The sequence below is a fragment of the Etheostoma cragini genome, chromosome 12, assembly GCF_013103735.1.
Source record: "Etheostoma cragini isolate CJK2018 chromosome 12, CSU_Ecrag_1.0, whole genome shotgun sequence".
NCBI lineage: Eukaryota > Metazoa > Chordata > Actinopteri > Perciformes > Percidae > Etheostoma > Etheostoma cragini.
In genome coordinates, this window is record NC_048418.1 from 9,982,763 (window position 1) to 10,003,320 (window position 20,558).

At 39.0% G+C, this 20,558-nt stretch overlaps 1 protein-coding gene across 1 annotated transcript; it reads left to right on the forward strand.

Moving 5' to 3' along the window:
- The first annotated feature begins 1,548 nt into the window (after nucleotides 1–1,548).
- Nucleotides 1,549–18,424, forward strand: vapal (VAMP (vesicle-associated membrane protein)-associated protein A, like). Its single transcript, XM_034889002.1, has 6 exons — nucleotides 1,549–1,809; nucleotides 10,613–10,765; nucleotides 13,374–13,477; nucleotides 14,726–14,806; nucleotides 15,944–16,123; nucleotides 17,404–18,424. The coding sequence occupies exons 1-6, from the start codon at nucleotides 1,752–1,754 to the stop codon at nucleotides 17,563–17,565; spliced, it is 738 nt and encodes a 245-aa protein (XP_034744893.1). The 5' UTR covers nucleotides 1,549–1,751; the 3' UTR covers nucleotides 17,566–18,424.
- Nucleotides 18,425–20,558: the final 2,134 nt, after the last annotated feature.

Genomic DNA, 20,558 nt, shown 5'->3' on the forward strand with positions numbered 1-20,558 from the left:
TCAATGGTCTGAGTGGGATAATAAAAGTTTAAATGGAAAAAACACACTATGAAACATCATGAACATCCCCTTAATAAACATTTTAAATTGTCTTCTTTTACAAGGTGAAACTAGAGGAAAGTTCACTACAGTCAGTTTGTTTTGCAGCCAGTCTGATGCAAGGAGGATATGTACTTGAGGCATTCCTGCACTGGCTTTACTATTCAGACAAGGCAGTCAGTTAATGACATTCACATCTAGACAAATTTAAAAGTCACCCTGCAGTTTGTCCTGCTGAACAATGGTAGTATCAACAAAGTGTGTATGTTTACTCTAATGTCCTAGAAGACACACAAAATAATGTTTTTTAAATATGTCATATACTGTAGCTTACGCTTTTGTCCAAAGCAACTTCCAATTAAGTGCTTTCAACCTTAAAGGTACAATCTATGGATAACAAGTAGTAAGTGCAAGTACATTAGCTCAAAATAAGCCAAACTAAATAAGAAAGTGCAGCTTTAAAAAAAAAAAAAACATTTTATTCCGGGCGCAGTTGGAAAAGATTAGTTTTTAGCCTTCGTGGAAGATGTGTAGGCTTTTGGCCTTCCTGATGTCAATGGGAAGCTCATGCCATCATTTAGGAGCCATTTTTTAAATCAAATTCTACACCTAGATTTACAAATAATAATAACAATAATAATAATGTTATATGTGATAATGTGTTGACCATCGGTCTCTTGCTCTTATGAGACGGTGAACAGGACTTATGGAACTCTCATTTTTGGTAAATATCAAAATCACATCCACATTTTATGCCTTTACAACTCAAGTTTTGTAATCAACAGAATAGTTTTAGTTAATCTTAACTATGAAAGTAGAGACTGACCATTAAATTGGCAGGCTGAGATAAACTTATCACAGATACAGTATATTAGTATTGGCATAAATGTCAGTCAACAATTGCAGTAAAGAAGTTGAAGGATATGTTTGAGATAATTTAGAAACATTGTTTGTGTTTTTTATCATTTTTTTTTGATAGAGTGTTTATGTAATAATGAAATTTTAAAGATCTTTATCAAAAATATAATAATAATAATAAACTATTGTACATATAATAAAGTCCAACTTATTCATCAGATTTTTTAACTCTGAAATATTGATATCAGCTGATAATAAATATCAGTCAGCTTTTGGAATTTAGCACTTTATGCATTTATGTGATACATGCAATTTTAGTAATTCAGCCAGGAAAGGCCCTACTAGAATATAGCCAACAAAAAATATATTATTTGAAAAGTATGTATTTTGAGGTCATATTTTATTGTATGATTGTTTATGTTCTACACAATCAATAATTTTAAGGGGATAGTGTCCAAGTGTTGACAACGTGTTTAAAGTAATTGAAAGTGAAAGGAGAAAAATGTGCTCGTGCACAAAATACCCTAATAGTGTGTATTTCAACAAACACAAACCATGTAACGTATATTCAACTAGGTCAATCCAGGACTTTTGCACAGTATTTTTCCTCCTACGTATTTCAGTGTAACGTTACGTGTAGTATCACTGTACCATAATCACATCACATCAGTTGCTGTTCCACGAGGGCGCGCAACAGGGTTGTGCACTTGCGCGTTCAAGTACTTGTACCCACATGCTCGTTCGCAGAGCCAGTCAGCATTTGACTCAGTAGTGGCAGAGGGGATCTAGGACTTTTCTTGTCAGTTAGCTAGCTACTCCCCGATACCGAAATCAAGTGCATCCCCTCAGCTAAGATGTCAAAGTTGGATCAGATTCTTGTCCTTGACCCTCCCTCCGACCTCAAATTTAAAGGTAGGTAAATTAACATTTCTTGACGTTTGAAATGTCCAGCAAGGAGTGGGGGAGAATTACTAGACTGAAACGATTTCACACTCCTTCAATCCAATTTCGTTGCTAGCAAGCTACCTAGCATTCACCGCCATTTTAAGTTAGCCATGGACAAGACGGCCCGCTGTATCCTCGCACTGTAGTGACGTGGAAACCGGCGTGGCGTGCCTCTTGACCGCCTGCCATTCATGCCCAGCTCACTGACAACAACTAGCAAAGAGGTGGAAGAATGTGAGACACATGAAGTGCTCACACATAAAGTGAGCACATAACGTATCATGTTTGCTTAACGTTACCCATAGTCGTTTTATATATGTGTGCTAAACGATACCACTCATAACCCGGACGTAATAAGGAAGCGACAAATGTAAATGGAAGCGTCAAACCTGAGAAACCTCTGGCAGACAATCTGTCATGTTAAACTAGTAGCCAACGTTAGCTAGCTAACCAACTTGGTAACTAACGCTAACGTTAACAACTGGTAGACACATCAGCAACATTTTGCTCATATTAGTTTGTTTCTTCTGGCTAACTCCATTAGTGAAATATATTAACAGACAGCATTGTTATCACACCTCATTAATAGGAAACCAAAGTAATAACGTTACACACATTAGATTACACAGATTGCTTGCTTGGCAGTGATAACGTTCATGATGTGTCAGGTAACCGTTGGTTTATGATAGCTAGGCTAGCTTGAAACTTGTTAATACATAAATTGTTTTCTAGCTAGCTAACATTCTTAGCTACTCTCCAACAACAAACTGTCTTGTTTTGCATTTAGCAGACTTATCAACAATGTCTCAATGCTTCCAACTTAGGACTTAGATTTCTCTTTATTAATCCTTTTTGGGATCAGAAACTCAAACTAGATGTAGTTTGTGACAGTTGTATATTTTATTTGAACTGCTGCTGTTAATGCATATCTCCAGGGATTAAATTGGTATTGTGCACCCCCCCCCCCTTTTTGTGAAAAGAAATGGACAAGTCTTACATGATAAGTGCAAAACTGCAAGTTTAAGACCCTATATTTTGCCTTGTTGTAGTATTGAGAGGGCCTTTACCTTACTGTTAATCAATCACTTGATTACACATTGTATTACATTGTTATGATATAAGAAGGGACCCATACAATGTGCCAAACATAATGTGCCAGGAGAGTAGATTTTTGGTCTGTGGTGACCAGGTCCACCTCACACAAACTTCCTTCTCCCATTGTTTCTCTTTACTACTACTACTACAACACACACACACACACACACACACACACACACACACACACACACAGCGCAGAATGGAGCTCTCCGATGCTCGAGGCGAGCCGTGGCTTGCTCGGAGCCCTGCCGCTGGAGGAGATGTGACGGCGAGGACCGGTTCAATGGCTTGGTCAGCGACATGAACTCGTAGCAACCGTCAGAGCTTCCGAGCACCGGGCTGCCACCCGTTCTGTTAATCCTGCTGACGTAGACACTTAGGTGTTATGTTGTTGACCTGCAGTGATGAATTGTCTGCAGTGCAGCACGGGCTGTTGAGGTGTTCCGATTATTTTCATCTCATCTCCTAATCGTTCATTTATTGTCAGAAATATGTTTTCAAAAGCATCACTTTCATCAAATTGTATGTGACATACTTCCAGTAGGTAACTAACTGCAAACAGGCACATCCGGACAGAAACAAGCAGGCTTATGTGCCGGCGTTGATCCCCAGCCCAATTTAACCCCTGCATATCTCTTTCAGGATTATCTGACCCATGTTCAATCCTTTTTTTGTAAATTACAACAAAGCCAGTCAACATGGGTTGTTCACTGGTTGTGAAAAACCTGACGTATCAGGGTTACTAGGGTTACTGGAAAACAATGCATACTACCAATTACCTCAGGTGTTGGAAATGGGCAGGGGGTTTACATGTCATATTTAGTGGACCGCTAACATTGTCGCATACTCCAGTCCAGCTTTAGTAGTGTTTTGTAGCCTACTGGAATTCCCCATTGTACAGTGTATATACTAGAACATCACAATTATGAACACAGTTAAATTTGACATAAATAAGCACAGAGTAAAATGCAAATTATGTGTATTGTGGTTTGCATCCAAATTAGATAGGGGGAAAAACATGCAAGTGTGTGCAATAATTGTTATGATTGATGCAAAGCACTGAACAACATGATATCATTGCCCCATTAAGTAACTTTAATGCCATCATTTCTGCTGGTAATTGTGTCTCTTTGCTTGCCTGTCCTACCGGAGCTGGAGGAGAGCGTTATTATGGTAGCATACACTATTTTTGTCCCTCACCGCCCTGGTCATCTGCCTCTAATTTCTTCCTGAGTACCTGTAGCTCCTACTCCACTCCTGCACGACCATGTCCATGTTTTTAAAATCGTCAGTTGTTTACCTCCAATGTAGCTTGAAACATGCTGCTGCTGCTGTTTATGAGCTACAGCAACCAGTGACAATTGTGCCCAGACTGGGCGCACCAATTTGAAATCAAAAGTCCTTGTACTTAGCGCCACTGTTCCTGTGGCCTTCACATTAAATTCGACCCACGTACTAGCCGCAACAAACCCCTTGAAGCTGTGTTTGATAGACACGGGTTAACCCTTTCAAATACAAAGTCAACCCTGGTAGAGCCCTCCGTGTAAAAGGGGTATAGGTGACCATTACATGGGATTTAGATAACTGCTAACAATAAAACTGTATGCTAAGTACAAATTTCAGTGTAGCTAATCGGCCAATGCCATGATATTGTAAAAATATCCCAGCAGTTGAACCATAAATCATGACCATTAATTTTGCCCCCATTTCTTGTAATTTTTCCCAGTTACTTGTCTCCATCTGTGCTGCAGTTGTATGTGAAACTGATTTGGCATATCTTTACACAACATTACACAATGCATACCCTACACCTGATGATAGCACATGCTGAGAAGAAGCAAGAAAGTCCCACGTTAACCCCAAAACCCATGTCTGATGGCAGAGACATGGTCCGTCATAATCTAATCATGGACCTCCTTCTTTCATCTGATTAAAAAAAAATTCAGTTAGGATTATTCTGATCAGTCACACGGTTTACATTTTCTGTCCTTAGGTTAAACTTTTTCCCTCTGTATACTGAAATGGATGCAAGGCTAAATAGCAAAGTTATGTCAAGCTGATAGTTAAGGCTGGGTATTAGGGCTGAACGATATTGCGATGTGCGCATGCGCGGCATTCTCATTGCAGAACGTTGCAATGTTGACGCTAATCTTTTTTTGCTGCTTGACAGAAAAGGAAACTTTCACCGTTCTCCTTTTACATGATTATTACCGTCCAACCCTTCCCTTTTAAGACAGGTAGCTATGTGGACAACGTGTGTATGTTACGTTAGTCCGAGGGGGTTTGTTCTGGGAAGTGAGGCTCTCCGTGTGTAGAAAAGTACTGTAGGCAGTAGCTGCTGCTGACACAATACATAGTCAGTGTTTTATGTTTGCTGCAAATACAAACTAAATAACCTGATTAATACAACATAATCACAACATCTCCCGGCCATTTTTCCCCGCAGAAAACTGCTACCAGCCAGGCTAAAGCTAATAAAGTTAGCCTGAAGAAACAGGGGGTCCGTCCGTCTCAACTAACGTTATGGTTTGGAGCCGCGGTTGGAGTAGTGGGCAAATCACACGTTGCATTAAATTGAAGAACGCTCGCGATGACTAGCTGCGAGCTGCAAAATCAAAGTTCTGGGTACAAAGAGGGTTGAATGCAGGTATAGTTTGACTTAAAACGGTAGGATACTTGTAGTATCCAACTTAAATGTTAGATTGATCAAATCTAACTCCGACCACTACATTGAAAGATAATTGATCTCTCAGTTATGGAACAATTTCTGTATTATATGAGGGAAATGAAATGGTTCCTGTTCTGTCTATAAGAAGCAATAAGAAGAGAAGGAAGATGACCACGGCTCCTTTAGTGCCACAGAGGCCAAGCTAAATTGGTCTGCATGTATCCAAGAGCTGGTCTGTTTTAGAGCCTCTGCTGGGATTTCTCCAGCAGGCTAGATGGGGCAGCCCTCCTTTCCTTGGCTGGTATTTTTAGAATAGGACTGGCACTGGCCTGGGGGACCCTAACTCAGCATACATGCAGTGAGATGAGAGAGAGGGTGCAATGCTGCTTGAGCAAAGGTGGGATCTCCCGAGTTTGGCAATAGATGCAGGCTACAGTATGTGGGTGTATATCTGAGCACACAACTGCTTTCCAGTATCTGTTTCAGTCCTAGTTTTAGTAATGCTCACAGTACCACATAGTGCAGAAATCTATTCGAAGTCGAATCTTTTTTGCAGAAGCAATTACTAAGTTGTTTTAGGTCTGCATGTTTTTTTTTTTGTCTATGTGAAAGAAAGGTTTTAAACTGCTTTAGTCTCTCATTTAACCCATCTGACCGTTTCACCAGCAGGTAAAGGACCTCTGAAAGGCTTCCTGCTTGTGCACTGTCGGGAGAAATAGTTGACAAGCTGTTATTATGCATGCCATGTAATTTTTATCTGCGCACATTTAAGTACTTTTAATCCTCACTCATTCAGCACATTACTACAATGTAAGAAACACTGGCTTGGACCCACATTACTGCTCTAAGTCAACTCTGTCAAGTCAGATGATAAGGGTTTGTTAACAATAACATGTTATGGCCATAGCAAGAAGCACCTCATCTGCCACTAGGTTAAAGAAGAGAGGCTATACTATTGTGCACTGAAATATCAGATGTTGCAGGCGAGGTTTTCAGGTTTGTAGGAATGCCTTTGTGACGCACCTGTGTTTTAAAACAAAGCCCCAGTTATCGCCATGACTCTACTTGTTAGCTTTAGCTAGGTGGGTCTGCTGCAATCTGCTCATGCATTGCTTCTTATCTCTCTGAACACTGCGTGTGAGAGAAGGCTGAATGTATCCTTTGTGAACTTCTGAACTATGACCAAGCTGTAAAAAAGTATCGACTGGAAAGAATATGTGAATGCTTTAATTTCTTGAATGTTTTAATGAATGAAAACAATGCAAACCAGTCCAAAGTAACCATCATTTTGTCAATCAGTTGATCCTGAAGAAACATATGTATTTTTATAATGAGGCTTATAGCCCAGGGCACAAGAGACTAGAACTGGGTGATGGTGAGAATATCAAATATCACACTATTTTTTACCAAATACATCAATATTGATATTGTAGGGATGATTATTTGTGCTTCACAAAATATTTACTCAAGATTTTTGTTAAATAATCATCACTAATGTGGATATAATGACTAAGGCCATGTTCACACTTGGCGTCTTTTTTTAACAAGGAAAAATTGACTATAGCGCTTTTGTAGTGAAAAGAAATGCTTGTTTTTTTTTGTAGCTACTGCTACAGTATCCCAGAGCGTTACGTGGAGCGGTGCTAACGTTAGATAAACCAAGCGGTGGAGCGAGCTAGAGAAAGAAAAGAGAGAATTCTAATGTTACATAACGCAAATTCCCTGTACATGGAGCACCCGGTTATACCGCATAACTTGCTGTGTTCTGACTCAATTTTTTTTTTTTTTTAATTTTTTTAATGGAAAAGACAGGTCTGGCTACTTGCTTGTCATTGGTCGGCTGTCAAAAAAATGTATGACGGCAGGGCTTTTTTTCAGAAAAAAACACTTTGGAGCGTATACAGCCCCCATCAGTTCTGGAAGCGGAGCAGCAACGATGTTGTCACTTACGGTGCCTATGGTGCTTCAAAAAAATACTGCCGTTATCGGTATTTCGTCATTTTACCACTAGAAGGTATCATTTCTGGTGACATCCCTATTGAGTAATTGAGTTGCCTGGCGCAGATGACAACTAAAGTTACGCTTGTTACAGTAAGTGCAATAAACATTTAAGTAAGAAGCCAAAACTTTATGAATACACCTGTTAACAGGCATCAACATGTAGAAAAGCAGTACTTCAATCTGCTCTGTCTGCAAGTAGTCTCTGATCTACCACCTCTCTTTTACAAAACCCCGTTGCTACTCTGCACATAGCGAATTTTTACAAACAAGCTCACATGAGAGCGCTCTATATACAGTTGCATTGTTTGTCTTTGTCTACCATGGATCTTGAAATTTGGCAAATTCTTGTAAACAAAGCTACTCGCAGAAACAAACCAGCCACTCCGTCTACCAGCAGCACTTGCAAATGGATAATTATTATGCACGTCAATTAGCCGTGGTGTCGGGATTAAGCTAGGAGCAGAGAGAAACTCTGCTAGCTCTGCTAGCTAGGCTAATTTTCACAGTAAGCAGGTAGCATCACTCCGCCGTATTGCGGTGACACAGTTATTGTTGCAGCCATAGTGCCGACCATGGTTAAGGACCTAATTGGAAGCAAGCGCTGTCACAAGATGGAGAGCTGTTAGTGATCCCTTGATGTATGACCGGAGTAGGACAGGACCTAATTTTCCAATATGAACTCGGGACAGATGCATGAAATTATCTATCTGGGAAAACACTTTATTGATTCAGGAGGTTTGGCACGTTGCCTCTGGAGACATATGAAGGGGATGTGGTAGTTTTGGAGATCATGATTTTCATGAATGTCTCACGCTAAGCTTGGCATTTTTAGTTTTTTAGAGTTTTAATACTCCATCAGGACTGTATAGTTGATTCATTATTTTAAGATGCACTTTAATATATTACCTACTGGTACAAGGTGCTCTTAAACATGTAGACTAAAAGGTCTTCAGTAATATTCCAACCAAGCAAATCATAGGCATTAGCATACTTTATTTTACATTAAAAAGTATCAAGTCATTGTTATAAAAGCACCACTGTTAAAATACCAGTGTGGTTCTGCGTAGTGTTTCCTCATCTATCCCCTGTTTTTAGAATACTTACAGTAAAAATGATCCTGCAATCCAGCTTCAAGCTAAGGAAGGCCCCATTCAATTAGTCTCTAAATCATTTATGTCCAATTTGAGCATTACGGTGTTTTTCCAACTAATCTTTTTGAAGTTCTTTTTTAACCTTGGCACTAAAAAAACTGCAGGCCTGAACTGTCTTTCAGGGAGGGGCTGTAACTTTAAACCTGGAATTTCCTTGATTTCTGCAGTTTCACTGTGAACGTATAGGCCTGTTAACAATTTTGCTGGACGATAAATTGTCCCAGAAAATATTGCAATAAACAATAATATTATTGTGGACTCTGTCTCTGTTAACAAAAAATGCACTTGAATAAAAACCAGAGATTGCGTGGCTGACAAGTGACGTAAAGGGCTCGCTCTTCTTAACGCTAACGAACCGTGTGTGTGTGTGTGTGTGTGTTCGTGTGTGTGTGTTTGTGTGTGTGTTAATTTTCACTATAAGGATGAATTAACGTTTCCTAAGTGCAACATGAAGTTCCTTTTTAGCAACAGTTTGCTTTGTTAGGGCCCGAGCTTTTTAAGGGGGTTAACATACTCAAACGCATCAAGTCTGGTGAAAATGTACATATTTTAAGAGTTTCGGGAATTGGTGCATGAAAATGGCTCACTAGCGCCCCCTATAAAGTAAATAAACAATTCAGCCCCTCCAGTACGTTTTAACGTAAGAAACTTTTTGTCATAGGTATCATTGAACTTAGCAGGGAGTTCCCTTCTCATTGCTGACGATTTGCAGTGTCTGAGTGGCGCGCAAATGCACGATCGCAAGGAGCGGTGTCCTCCAGCAACACCAATGTGCGTAGAGGCGCGAAGGTCCGTCAACTCATACGCATCATATATCTTATACTAACATTCCAGGATATAATGTTAGTGTCCCTTCCCTATCCTTTTTTTACAGAAAATGTTACTACTGTGAGTCTGTTTAGCTTTTCAGATTGCGCACATACACACATAGCTAATGAACAATTCCAAATACAACCCATTTTGCAATGTACTTCTCACACCACTACTACTGTCGTTACTAAAGATTGCGCCAAAATAACAAATTGTTTTTTTGGGGGGGGGGGGTTGGAGATTTTGAGCAGTATGCACCCCCACTGACCTGGAAAAAGCTTTAAACTGTAACTTTACTGCATGTTGGGGGAATACTGTCTCCTCCAGTGGAAAGTCAAAGAGACCGCAGTGTTTGCTAACGTTACCTTTTTTTTCCTCATCTGGGATCTGAAACTGTAAATTTATCAAATTCAGTGTTCATAACACTATTTTCCAGTATACGGTGGTGTATTTCACAGGAGCCGCGTGAGTGCGGTTTTCATGCTGAGGCTTTTGTCCGCCGTTTGCCACCTTGAGAAACTGCTGTACTTGCACTGTTTGTTTGCCATGACTTTGCCAGTGATGACGTCCTGTCACTGTTCCAGTTGCTCACTCTCAAAGGGGAGAGAGTTGAGAGCTTGAGTTCAATAGAAAAGACGGCGCTGCAGAGTTGTGTAATTACGACCCTATGACCTTTTATTAACAGCTGAAGGAGCGGTGGTGCGCCACTGCTAAATGTGTTTGTAGCGGAAACCCTGTATTATCCTTGGAGCGTAACACTACTTTTATCAAGTTAAAATCTTTGTCAATCCCTTATGCTGTAAGGCTAGCATACTCCCAATAAACCAGTAGGTCGTTGTAGATTTTGGGAAGGCACACGTCAGCAAAGGCTTTGAAATGGCTGCTCATCTAATGCAATAGACTCCATCAAAAAAAAATCGCCCGATAATATCGGCCCGCCGATATATCGGTCGGGCTCTAGTAGTGAACCCACAGTAGAACAGTGTTCTTCAAAATAAAAAAATTATAATCCACTTGCGTTTGTCATTTTTTTGTCCTTCAGGTCCTTTCACAGATGTAGTCACCACAAACCTCAAACTGAAGAACCCTTCTGACAAAAGAGTGTGTTTCAAAGTGAAGACAACTGCGCCGCGCCGATACTGTGTACGGCCAAACAGTGGTGTCATCGATGCCGGCGCAACTGTCATTATCTCTGGTAAGTTTTTATTCTTTAACTGTATTCTTCCCTTTTTTAAGTTGAGTGCCCAGACATCTCTCTAGCCCTCATAGCTAATTGAGACGGACACCGGGGGAAACCTGAGAGGAAAACCAGGTCAGGGATGCAACAGGGTCACATGGTAAGGTGTTAAACCCCCAAGCTGTGCTTTGTGGAAGCTGTTTTTACCAAATCAAGTCCACACGGTCTGCATTACACGGTCTGTTTCCATCAGTTTAAAATGTGCATAGAAATATGTTGATGGAAACATGACTACTGTGACAGAGGGGCCATCCACACGCAAATGTTTTTTACTGAAAACGTACATGTTTTGCATTATTTTGGCCAATCGTCCAAACAGATCCGCACTGCCTGAAAAGTTTTTTATTTTTTTAAAACCTGACCCTTGCGGCTTCGGTTACTTGTGTATCGATGATGTCATCGCCACACCCCTCGAACTCTAGCCTTCAACCTTTTAACCCACGAGGGTGTCTTAAAACACACAATCGATTCTGGTATTCCTTGCACTAGCCATTTTTGTTGTCTTCTTCTTCTTGTGTTATGGTTTCTTTTTCTACTATCTGTTCGTATACAGTGTGCAAGCTTTATGTGCATGCGCCGCTTCTTCTGTTTTTTGGTGAATTTCTGTAGCAAAATCGGTGCCTCTGTGTGTTCGTCTACCGTGTGTGTAGCCATCTAGCTCATTAGAGACGCCGCTGGAATGGTGGTAGAATCAATCTGGAAATGGGCTACCAGAGGTGACATGGGGGCGTGGCAACATCGACTCCCTTTTTAAAATTGGAAATTTAGGATTGTGACTTGCTTTCGGTCAATTTTGATTTTAAATTAGGACACCCTTAGTTATAATTAAGTAATATGAGTGAGATGTCTCACCAGAGAACCCTTGTTGCTGGTGAGAAAAGGTTTTCTTGAATGATGCTGTGACATATGCACACACTGTTTATGGTAGGTGGCACTACCTCGTGCGGACGGTTATGCGTTCCAATCAGGATTGACGTAATGAGGGTTGCACTGACGCTTGCTCCCATAGTGAGACATCTCACTCAAAATTACTCAAAGAAACGGGGTTTTGACATAACGTTAAGTTTTATTGCAATAGCTTCAAAAATACTGCAGTGGGAATTGAACCCACACGAAAGGTGTGGGAAATGTAATTTCCACTGCGCCATCACCACCCATGATTTTACAAAGGGCCAACTTCATTAATGGCAAGGCAGAAATATTTGGGTTAAGGTTAAATGTAACTTTTGTTTGTTAACATTGCATTAAAACAGGAATACTTATGTAACATCCCTGAAAGCAAGCCATGTAAACATATTAAGTGGAGCTGCTGGCAAAATATGTTTCCATTCTGCTTTTAAGGGTGAAATGAGTCTCAATATGGCTGCAGTAACTCAGGTGGTTGGTTCATTATGGAATCATTACTAAGAACAGTTGCCTTGCCCTAATTGTCTGGAGCAATGTTTTGTAGACTTTAAGTCATGTTGGTTGGAATGTACTTTGATGATAACATTTACAACAGTGGAAAAAGTAAGTAACAAATCCCTCCTGATCCACTATTCTGAATGCTCGGTATGTTCCAAATACTTGTATTATAACCAGAATTATGGCTAAATACACTACTTCCATTTGTCGCTTGTGTAAGTGTCCCCTGCCTGTCCAACTCGTTGGCCGCTGCCTTGGTTGAGCAAAAACACAAGAGCTTTGTGGCTTCCCTACGTAGATATCACTACCTCCGTGCTTAGTAACGTTAACACCTTGGGTACATGGCTGCTACTGTAAAAATGTTACACTACTGAAATAATATTTAAAAAACGAATACAAAACATACAATGGCAATGGGTGGCAGCAACAACAATATTCACCATATGATTACTATGTGATAGCAGAGGTAACCGCCTGAGTCATGCTTATACATTTTGAAAATGCAATGTCTAATGGAGCAAAAACCAGCATTGACCTCATCGCACTCATTCCAACCAATATTGAAACTTCACTCAGGTACTCAACGAAAAAGTTGTTTATCACGCTGGCCCTCGCCTTGCTAGTCAGGTCCAGCCAAAAAATGGAAGACTTTGTTGTGTAGTGATTAAGCAGCTGCTTTGAAAACATATTCCCATTGTACATTACATTTCAACAAGGAGCAGCCTTCCATCAAGGCTACTCAGGAGAAATTGTTCGATTAAATTTAACGTTTTAATGGAGGACGACTTAAGTGGACAATGACATTAAAGATTTATATTCACGGAAATACATTTGGAAAATAAAAATCCTCTTTAAATTGATTTGGAGATGATAGAATTAACTTATTTAAAGAAAAAAACAACTACATAATGTTGATCAGAAGCCTTTAATCTTCAGTGTAGGATGAATGGACTAATTTGAGATACCACATTACATAAAGAAGATTTGTTAATTTTTTGCTTGCTGAAGTGTACATCTCTTTTAATTTAGGCAAATTAGACTTTTAACATGGCAGAGTGCTATTTCTTAGAATATATTTATTATGCTGAATGTTTAGCTATCATGTTCTGTACAAGGAATTCTTTGCTCAAATGTTTTAACATTGTTCATCTTTCATTTACAGTCATGCTACAGCCCTTCGACTATGACCCCAATGAGAAAAGTAAACACAAATTCATGGTGCAGACGATTTTTGCCCCATCAAATGTTTCTGACATGGATTCATTGGTGAGTGATTTATTTTTTTTATTTACTTTTAAGACTTTTATCAAAGATGCACCTACAACCTAAAACACCTACATTTGTATCACTAGCCATTTTAATGTTCGGAAATCCACACACCATTAGAAAATAAGGATGTGTTGATGTTGATGAGCTCAACACAAATGTTTTCTTCCATACTGGTGTTGCTTTGTATCTTCTGTTAGAAACTAGGCTTCTTTGGATTATTTTTGTTGGTTTTCACAATATTGCTGTATTATTTTGCAAAACAAATAACCTAAACTGGTCTCAATTTAAACACAATTGTCCAAACAAAAGATTTAAGAGTAGATTAAAAAAAAAAAAGATTTCCACCTGAATTTGAGACTTCCCATGTATCCAAAAGATATTTTGTGTCCTGCTGCAAGAAGTCTCTGTCCAACACCGTTTACTGTAAACTAGGTCCACTTGCAGTTAGGACAGCTCAGAGTATTCTTTACTTTACAGAAAGTAAACTGCAAAATGGGGTGGAACGTAAATAAGTTTTTAACTATGCTGGGCTCTCTTTAAACAATAAAGACAAATTGTTTACACTGAAAATCCCACAAAAACCTCATCAATGTTTTATTGAGTGATTTGCTATTTAAAGCTCTTTGCTCCTGGAAAGGGTAACATTAAACAAATTGAGAAGTGATAAATTCTCAGTTGTCCACCAGAGGACAGCAAAGACTTAGTCAGTCAGTAAAACATTCAAATGCCCTGAAGTCACGTTCATGAGCTGGCTTGTCTTGAATGAGAAGCAAAATCCATGAAGTGTAGAGGAACAAAGGTTTGACTGGTCCTGCTATGTAAACTGGAATCTAATAAAGATTCGGTTTTGTCCATGGCGTTACTCTGTGTTACCTTTTCACTTGAGACACCGACCATTTTTTTTAACTCGACCATTAAGCAAATCTGTGCTTTATGAGCACTTTTTATTACAAGCACCTTGTTGTTGAGTCTATAAAAATCCCAAAACAAATGAGTTAAGGCGCTGACTTTATAGAAATTTGTCCTTCTTAAAATCCATATCCAAAAGCAATGGACAAATGAACACTTGTGACAGTCTGTAAGAAAATGAGATGGCGGTTATAACTGTTTTTTAAATGAAGCTGTGCATGTTTTATTAAATGTTCATAAAGTCAAGGCTGCATTGCGCGTGTGTGTGTGCGTGTGGAATCCAGCTGCTAGCAGTTTAAGTTGATGAATAACAGGCCCATTTTTCATCTTCAACAGTGGAAAGATGCAAAACCCGATGATCTCATGGATTCCAAGCTGAGATGTGTCTTCGAGCTGCCTTCTGAAAACGATAAAGTGGTAAGAAGTGCTGCCGCACGTTAAAACAGCTTATTTCCACATCATTTAAATCATAACAGGAGTATGATTTTTGGCGACGAAGACTTTTGTTAAACGCTTAACTTTCTAAAATTTCCAGAATGCCATAGCTTTCTTTCAAGGAGAACTTAGGAAAAAACCCATTAACTTCTGATTTTCTTCACCCCTCCTCTGTTCTTTTATTCAATTCACTTCGATTTATTAGCGCCACATCACAACAACAGTTATCTCATTGCGCTTTTCATAAAAGAGCAGGTCTAGACCATACTCTGTGATGTTATTTACAGAAACCCAACAATCTTTATCTGGCTTACTCTTTACATTTAAATAATAATGATGAGGTTGACCTTGGGTGTGTTTTTGAAAGGCGCCTCCAAAAATTCTTTACACTCATTAAATTATTAGCCGAGCTTGCCAAACCTCAACTTTCTCATGTTCATTTTCCTCCAAAAGATAAAAAAAACCGTTATGATGTTTATACATTATGTGGCTCGTAGCATAATTTTGAAAGATACCCGGCCCTATTCTATGTACAGTTGATAGAGGGGCAGTTTGGTTAGGCAAAGGACTTAATTCATGCATACTTTTGAGGGGCCTTAAAACAACTAATGAACAGAGGGTTCCCACTTGATAACCCAGGTACAGACCCACATTAACTCTACTGTATGACACAAGAAAGGTCATTGCTTTATGATTGGACCTCCTGATGTTTGCTGTAGCACTTATTTAGTGTAATTTGGTCCACAAATGACCTGGGCCTTGTTGGACTTCATATAAATATTTCCCCTGGATTTTGGCACAAGGGATATTAACATCATATCCGGTCTGGGTATTGATCGTCAACCCTCAGCTAAAATACAGTTGCATTTCCACTACAAAGCCCCTAATTTCCCCATGCCGTCACTTTGTCTGTCCCACAAAACAAAGCCACATCCAACATGACGTCTGGAGGTACGCATTTCCTCCCTGGTCTCTTTGATCTGGCACTGTGAGCTTCTGGGCCTCGGACATAGCTGCCTTTCTTTGGCACAGGCTCCTGTCTGGAGGCTAACCTCCCCACTTAGCTCAGGACACGCTGGATTTCACTTCAGTGGTTCTCTCCCTTTACTTGTTGGGTAGAATGATGTGGAGGCGACCAAAGGAGCCCCAGTGACGAACTCTGCAAAGGCCGACTCATCAGCAGCGACGGTGCCTCTCTCTGCCTCAATGGACGACACAGAGATGAAGAAAGTGCTGGAGAAGTGCAGGAGGTTGCAAACTGAGATGAACAAGCTGGCTGATGAGAACCGGCAATTAAAGGTTAGATGTATTTTTAAGTTATTATGTTCATAACATGGTCAAATATTTTGGTTTGTAGGCCTTTCTCACAGCAGACATTTTGACTTGTCATAGTAGGAAAACCAACCGGTGTTACTACGAACACAGGGGCAGTGAGCCGGCATCCAGCAGGAACCTGAAATCAAAGCAGCTAAATAAAAATCATCCATCATTAATTTCATTATGTACACCTATGCTTTTTTCAGACAGTCAAAATGTCTTCTATTTGAAAGGCCCATTGTGGTTTTCATTCAAATGTATTTTGCAAAGATTAAAACTTAAACCAAATATGAATCAATGGATCATTTTGTAGCAAACTTGGAGTGAATCGTAATGGTCAGAAAACTGACTTTAGCCTGTTGTGCTAAGTTTGGTGTCCTTTTAACATTTGGCCAGATTTAATCTTTAGAAAATGGCCAAATTGTACAGATTGCATGTATACCTGTTTAAGATCAATTACAATCCATGCTAGACCAGTTCCATGTGTCTGGTCTTGCCGATCCTAAATAGATAGCTATGGCAGTGCTTTTGGTGGGTATTGCCACCTAGCATTAACATGCATTTTTGCAATCAAAGAGAGACAATTTTACATAGGTCTGACTCTCGCTATATTTGTCAAACAATGGAACCAGATCAGCTTCATATTTTAAGAGAAACAACTATTACTACGGCAACAGCACAAACTGCACATGCACCAGAGCAGCCTTTGTCCAACTGCCTCACATGTAATAAGTAATGCACACAAATTTACAGAAAGCCCTGCAGCAAACAATTCCACTTAAAAGCCAACTAAAACAGTCTACAGTGTTAAACATCAAGGTACAGTACCTGCACGATACAAATGGCTATCAAACACAAAAACAATACATCAAGAACGATAGATTTGACTGACTTTTAAGCAGACTTCTTTTGATCTAAATCTTTGACTTGAGCTTCCCAAAAATGGCTCTCAAGTTCATAATTCAAACATAATCATAGTATCAAATTTAACTTTTTTTTTTAATAGTACAAAAATGAAGAGGGAATACTATTTACTTGAAAGATCATTGTTTGAATTGTTAATAGATCTAAAACAAGGGTTATGAATGTAAAAGCAAATGTAGATACCGTGGTAAAATATGCATTAATGGTTTTGCGTCATTGGGACACATTTGATTCCAACCAATCAATTCCGAGAAAAAGTGGCTTAATTAATGCTTGTTAACATACCATGTATTCTACTGATCTGTTGACGGTTTTCTGCTCCTCTTCCTCCGTTACAGGATGATGGTATGAGAATGAGAAAGGTACCTCGCTCAGACCACATGACATCAAACTCAGCCAGCCTCCTCGGCCGAGAAGCCAGCACCGCCTCCCTGCCCTCCCTCCTCGTCGTCTTAGCAGCCATCTTCATCGGATTCTTCCTAGGGAAGTTCATCTTGTAGACTGGGAGATGCATGCCAGCCGTATCCCCCGTGCCCCGGCTCCGGAATAAAACAGGCCTGGAAAAACCGAAAAGTCTTTGTGTTGACTTTGCCATATCATTGGTAGTGTGGCCTACAGTGAACACATCTGTACAGCATCATTCTAAGGCGTCGCCTTTTTACAATCTCACACGGTTAGTTCACACAGAGAGTTGAGAAAAGGAAGGCGACAAAAAAGTGATTGCTCCCTTTTTTTTTGTTTTCTGTTTTTTGATGGTGGGATAACACAGGTAATGTGATGGAACACGGAAGGTTGTACACGATCAACATGGAAAATGCACCTAGAGTGAACCCTGGGCAAAAGGCAGTCCGATTTAAAGCTCTCTCTTGCTCTCTCTATCTCGCTCGCTCGCTCTCTCTCTCTCTTGCTCGCTCGCTCTCTCTTCTTTCTTCTTCTCTGTTGTTTTTAATAGGAATTTGAAATGGAATGTTAGGTGTCTTGTAAATGTTTTAAATCCTTTTAAACAAACAAAAAGGAAAGAACTTCCATCAAAAAGACATTGCTACCTGTTGCTGGATTGCCTCTGAAGTAAATATGTTCAATTTGTAAGTTCTACTTCTTGTCTTGGAATGTACAGGTCCAGCTGGGGATAATGTAGGTGCCTCCTTCTTGTACATTTCTGTCCTTTCCTTTTTCTCACAACACCAATGCAGACTTTATATATTATTATTATTATTATTATTATTATGATTATTATAATTATACAAATCATATATTCCTTCTGAGGCAAATATTGACTGAAAAAGGTCTCCATTCTTAAAATCCTGTTCCATGGTATTAAGCATTGAAGAAATAAAAATGAAAGAAATGTGGTTTTGATAGCTGTCTCTTCCTATGTCCCCCCCCCCCTTTAATGATACGCCCTTAAATATTCATTATTTGATGCCGTAAAATGTGCGTATTGCATGCACGTCCAAGGTTTTCCATCAGTATTGCCTCAAACATTTTGTTTTGAATACATTTTTATTTCTTGTTATACGAACCGAGGACAAAGTACAGTGTGTGAGCTAACCATGTGTTTTAATTACACTTCAGCTAATATTGGCTTTCAGTTAACAGATGCCAAGAGTCACAAATCTAGAAACCTCAGGCATCTGCTCGGTTATGAGCTTGAATTGAAGAACATTTTGTGAACTGTTAAACTATTCTTTGTTTACTGACCGGAAGAATTGAGGTGGGAGTTTGGATCTTTTGAATTCTACAATTATTGAAGGAACAGGACTCATACATACATCATACTTATACTTTGTAATGGTATTATCATGCACAGAATAGGGGGTGTTTCTTAGTATTTTCCAGGTTGTTCTGCCAAGGTAATTTGGTACATTATAGCATTCTGGATGGCATCTGCAGTGGTCATTTGGCCCCAAACTTAACTCATTTCAGCATGAGGGCTAAAACACAGAACTTTCTGTACAAGATGCTTATTTTTGCCAAAAGTGTAACCTGCGATCTTTTAATTAAAGCATAAAGTATTGTGATTCATACTGACTCCTGGAGGACAGGGTAGCGTGGGAAAAGACCACTGTTTTTATTTGTTTTTTCCAGTCTTGGCCAGAGAGAGAGAGATAATACGTCATTATGCTTTATTGTAACTATGTGAGGCGACCAAGGCGCTGTGATTAGCTGACCAGGTCTTTCATCAGGATTTTATTTATTATCACCTTCATATATTCATGGGGGAGTTGCACTGAGAGCAGTGCTCTTTTTTTTAATTAATTTTTTTCAGGAAAGCCCTGATCTATTTACACAAGACGTTAACACCTGGATGCTGTCCAGTAAAACCAGTCTGATCTGCTGGCCACCAGAGCCAGTGGGGTTAAGGGCCTTACTCAAGAGCACTTCAGTGGTGGTAACGAGTGACAGACAAGCACTGCATTCATTTATTTTATTTTTTTTACTTTTCCCCTCCCAGATTTATCATGCCAGTCTGGGGGATGAACTGACGACCTGGTCACAAGCTCACTTGTGTAACATTACCTAAAGCTGCTAAGTGCTCTCCATAAAGCCACTGTGAAAAAATACTACTTAATAATACATTTCTTCAGTCTTCACTACATACGTTTTGATACTGGACAGTCATGGATGTAAACTGCAACTTGACTGGTTGGTGCACGCATACAACCGCAAGGAATTATTTCTAGTTTATAACGAACTATAATGAGTTTTTATTTTTATTTATTTTTTACTTTTGACATTCTATGATTTTTTATTTATTTTAATAACACCATCCTATGACTTTTAATCTACTATAAGACTTGAAAACATTTTGTTATGCTATACTATGAAATTGTTATGACTTACAATATGACTTTTTGACATTTTAATGACATACAATACTATGGCTTTCTATTTTTTTTATGACCTATACTATGATTTTTTTTTATTTCTGATACACTATGATATAGTGTGTGTGTGTGTGTGTATATATATATATATATATATATATGTGTATATATATATATATATGTATATGTATATGTATATGTATATGTGTATATATATATATATATATATATATGACTTGAAATTTATGATACTATGACTTTTTGGACATTTTCACGACATATGACTTATGACATTCTACGACTTTTTTTTGCAATTTGTATGACCTATTCTATGATTTTTTTTATACATACATCTAATACATACCATTCTATAACACCTTTTTTTTACATTTATAAAATACTATACTATGACATTTTAAATAAAATCTTTGAGTCACTATACTGACTTAAATTTTTTATGACAGTATGATTTTTTTGACATTTTTACAACATGGTATACTATGAATATTTTGACTTATTTTACAACATGGACATGACATTTTTGACGTACTATGACTTACAATGAAATTTTATTGGCATTTATACGACAAACAGAGAGGACGAGACACAATGAGACAATTGATCATATTGTTTGATCCTGAAGGAGTGGAGCTCAGGCGAACGCG

Excerpts from the sequence above, each read along its gene's own strand:
- vapal (XM_034889002.1), top strand. The coding sequence starts at position 1,752 with ATGTCAAAGTTGGATCAGATTCTTGTCCTTGACCCTCCCTCCGACCTC. Across the intron at positions 10,766-13,373 it reads CGCAACTGTCATTATCTCTG|TCATGCTACAGCCCTTCGAC; the intron begins GTAAGTTTTTAT and ends TTTCATTTACAG. Across the intron at positions 14,807-15,943 it reads CTTCTGAAAACGATAAAGTG|AATGATGTGGAGGCGACCAA; the intron begins GTAAGAAGTGCT and ends CTTGTTGGGTAG.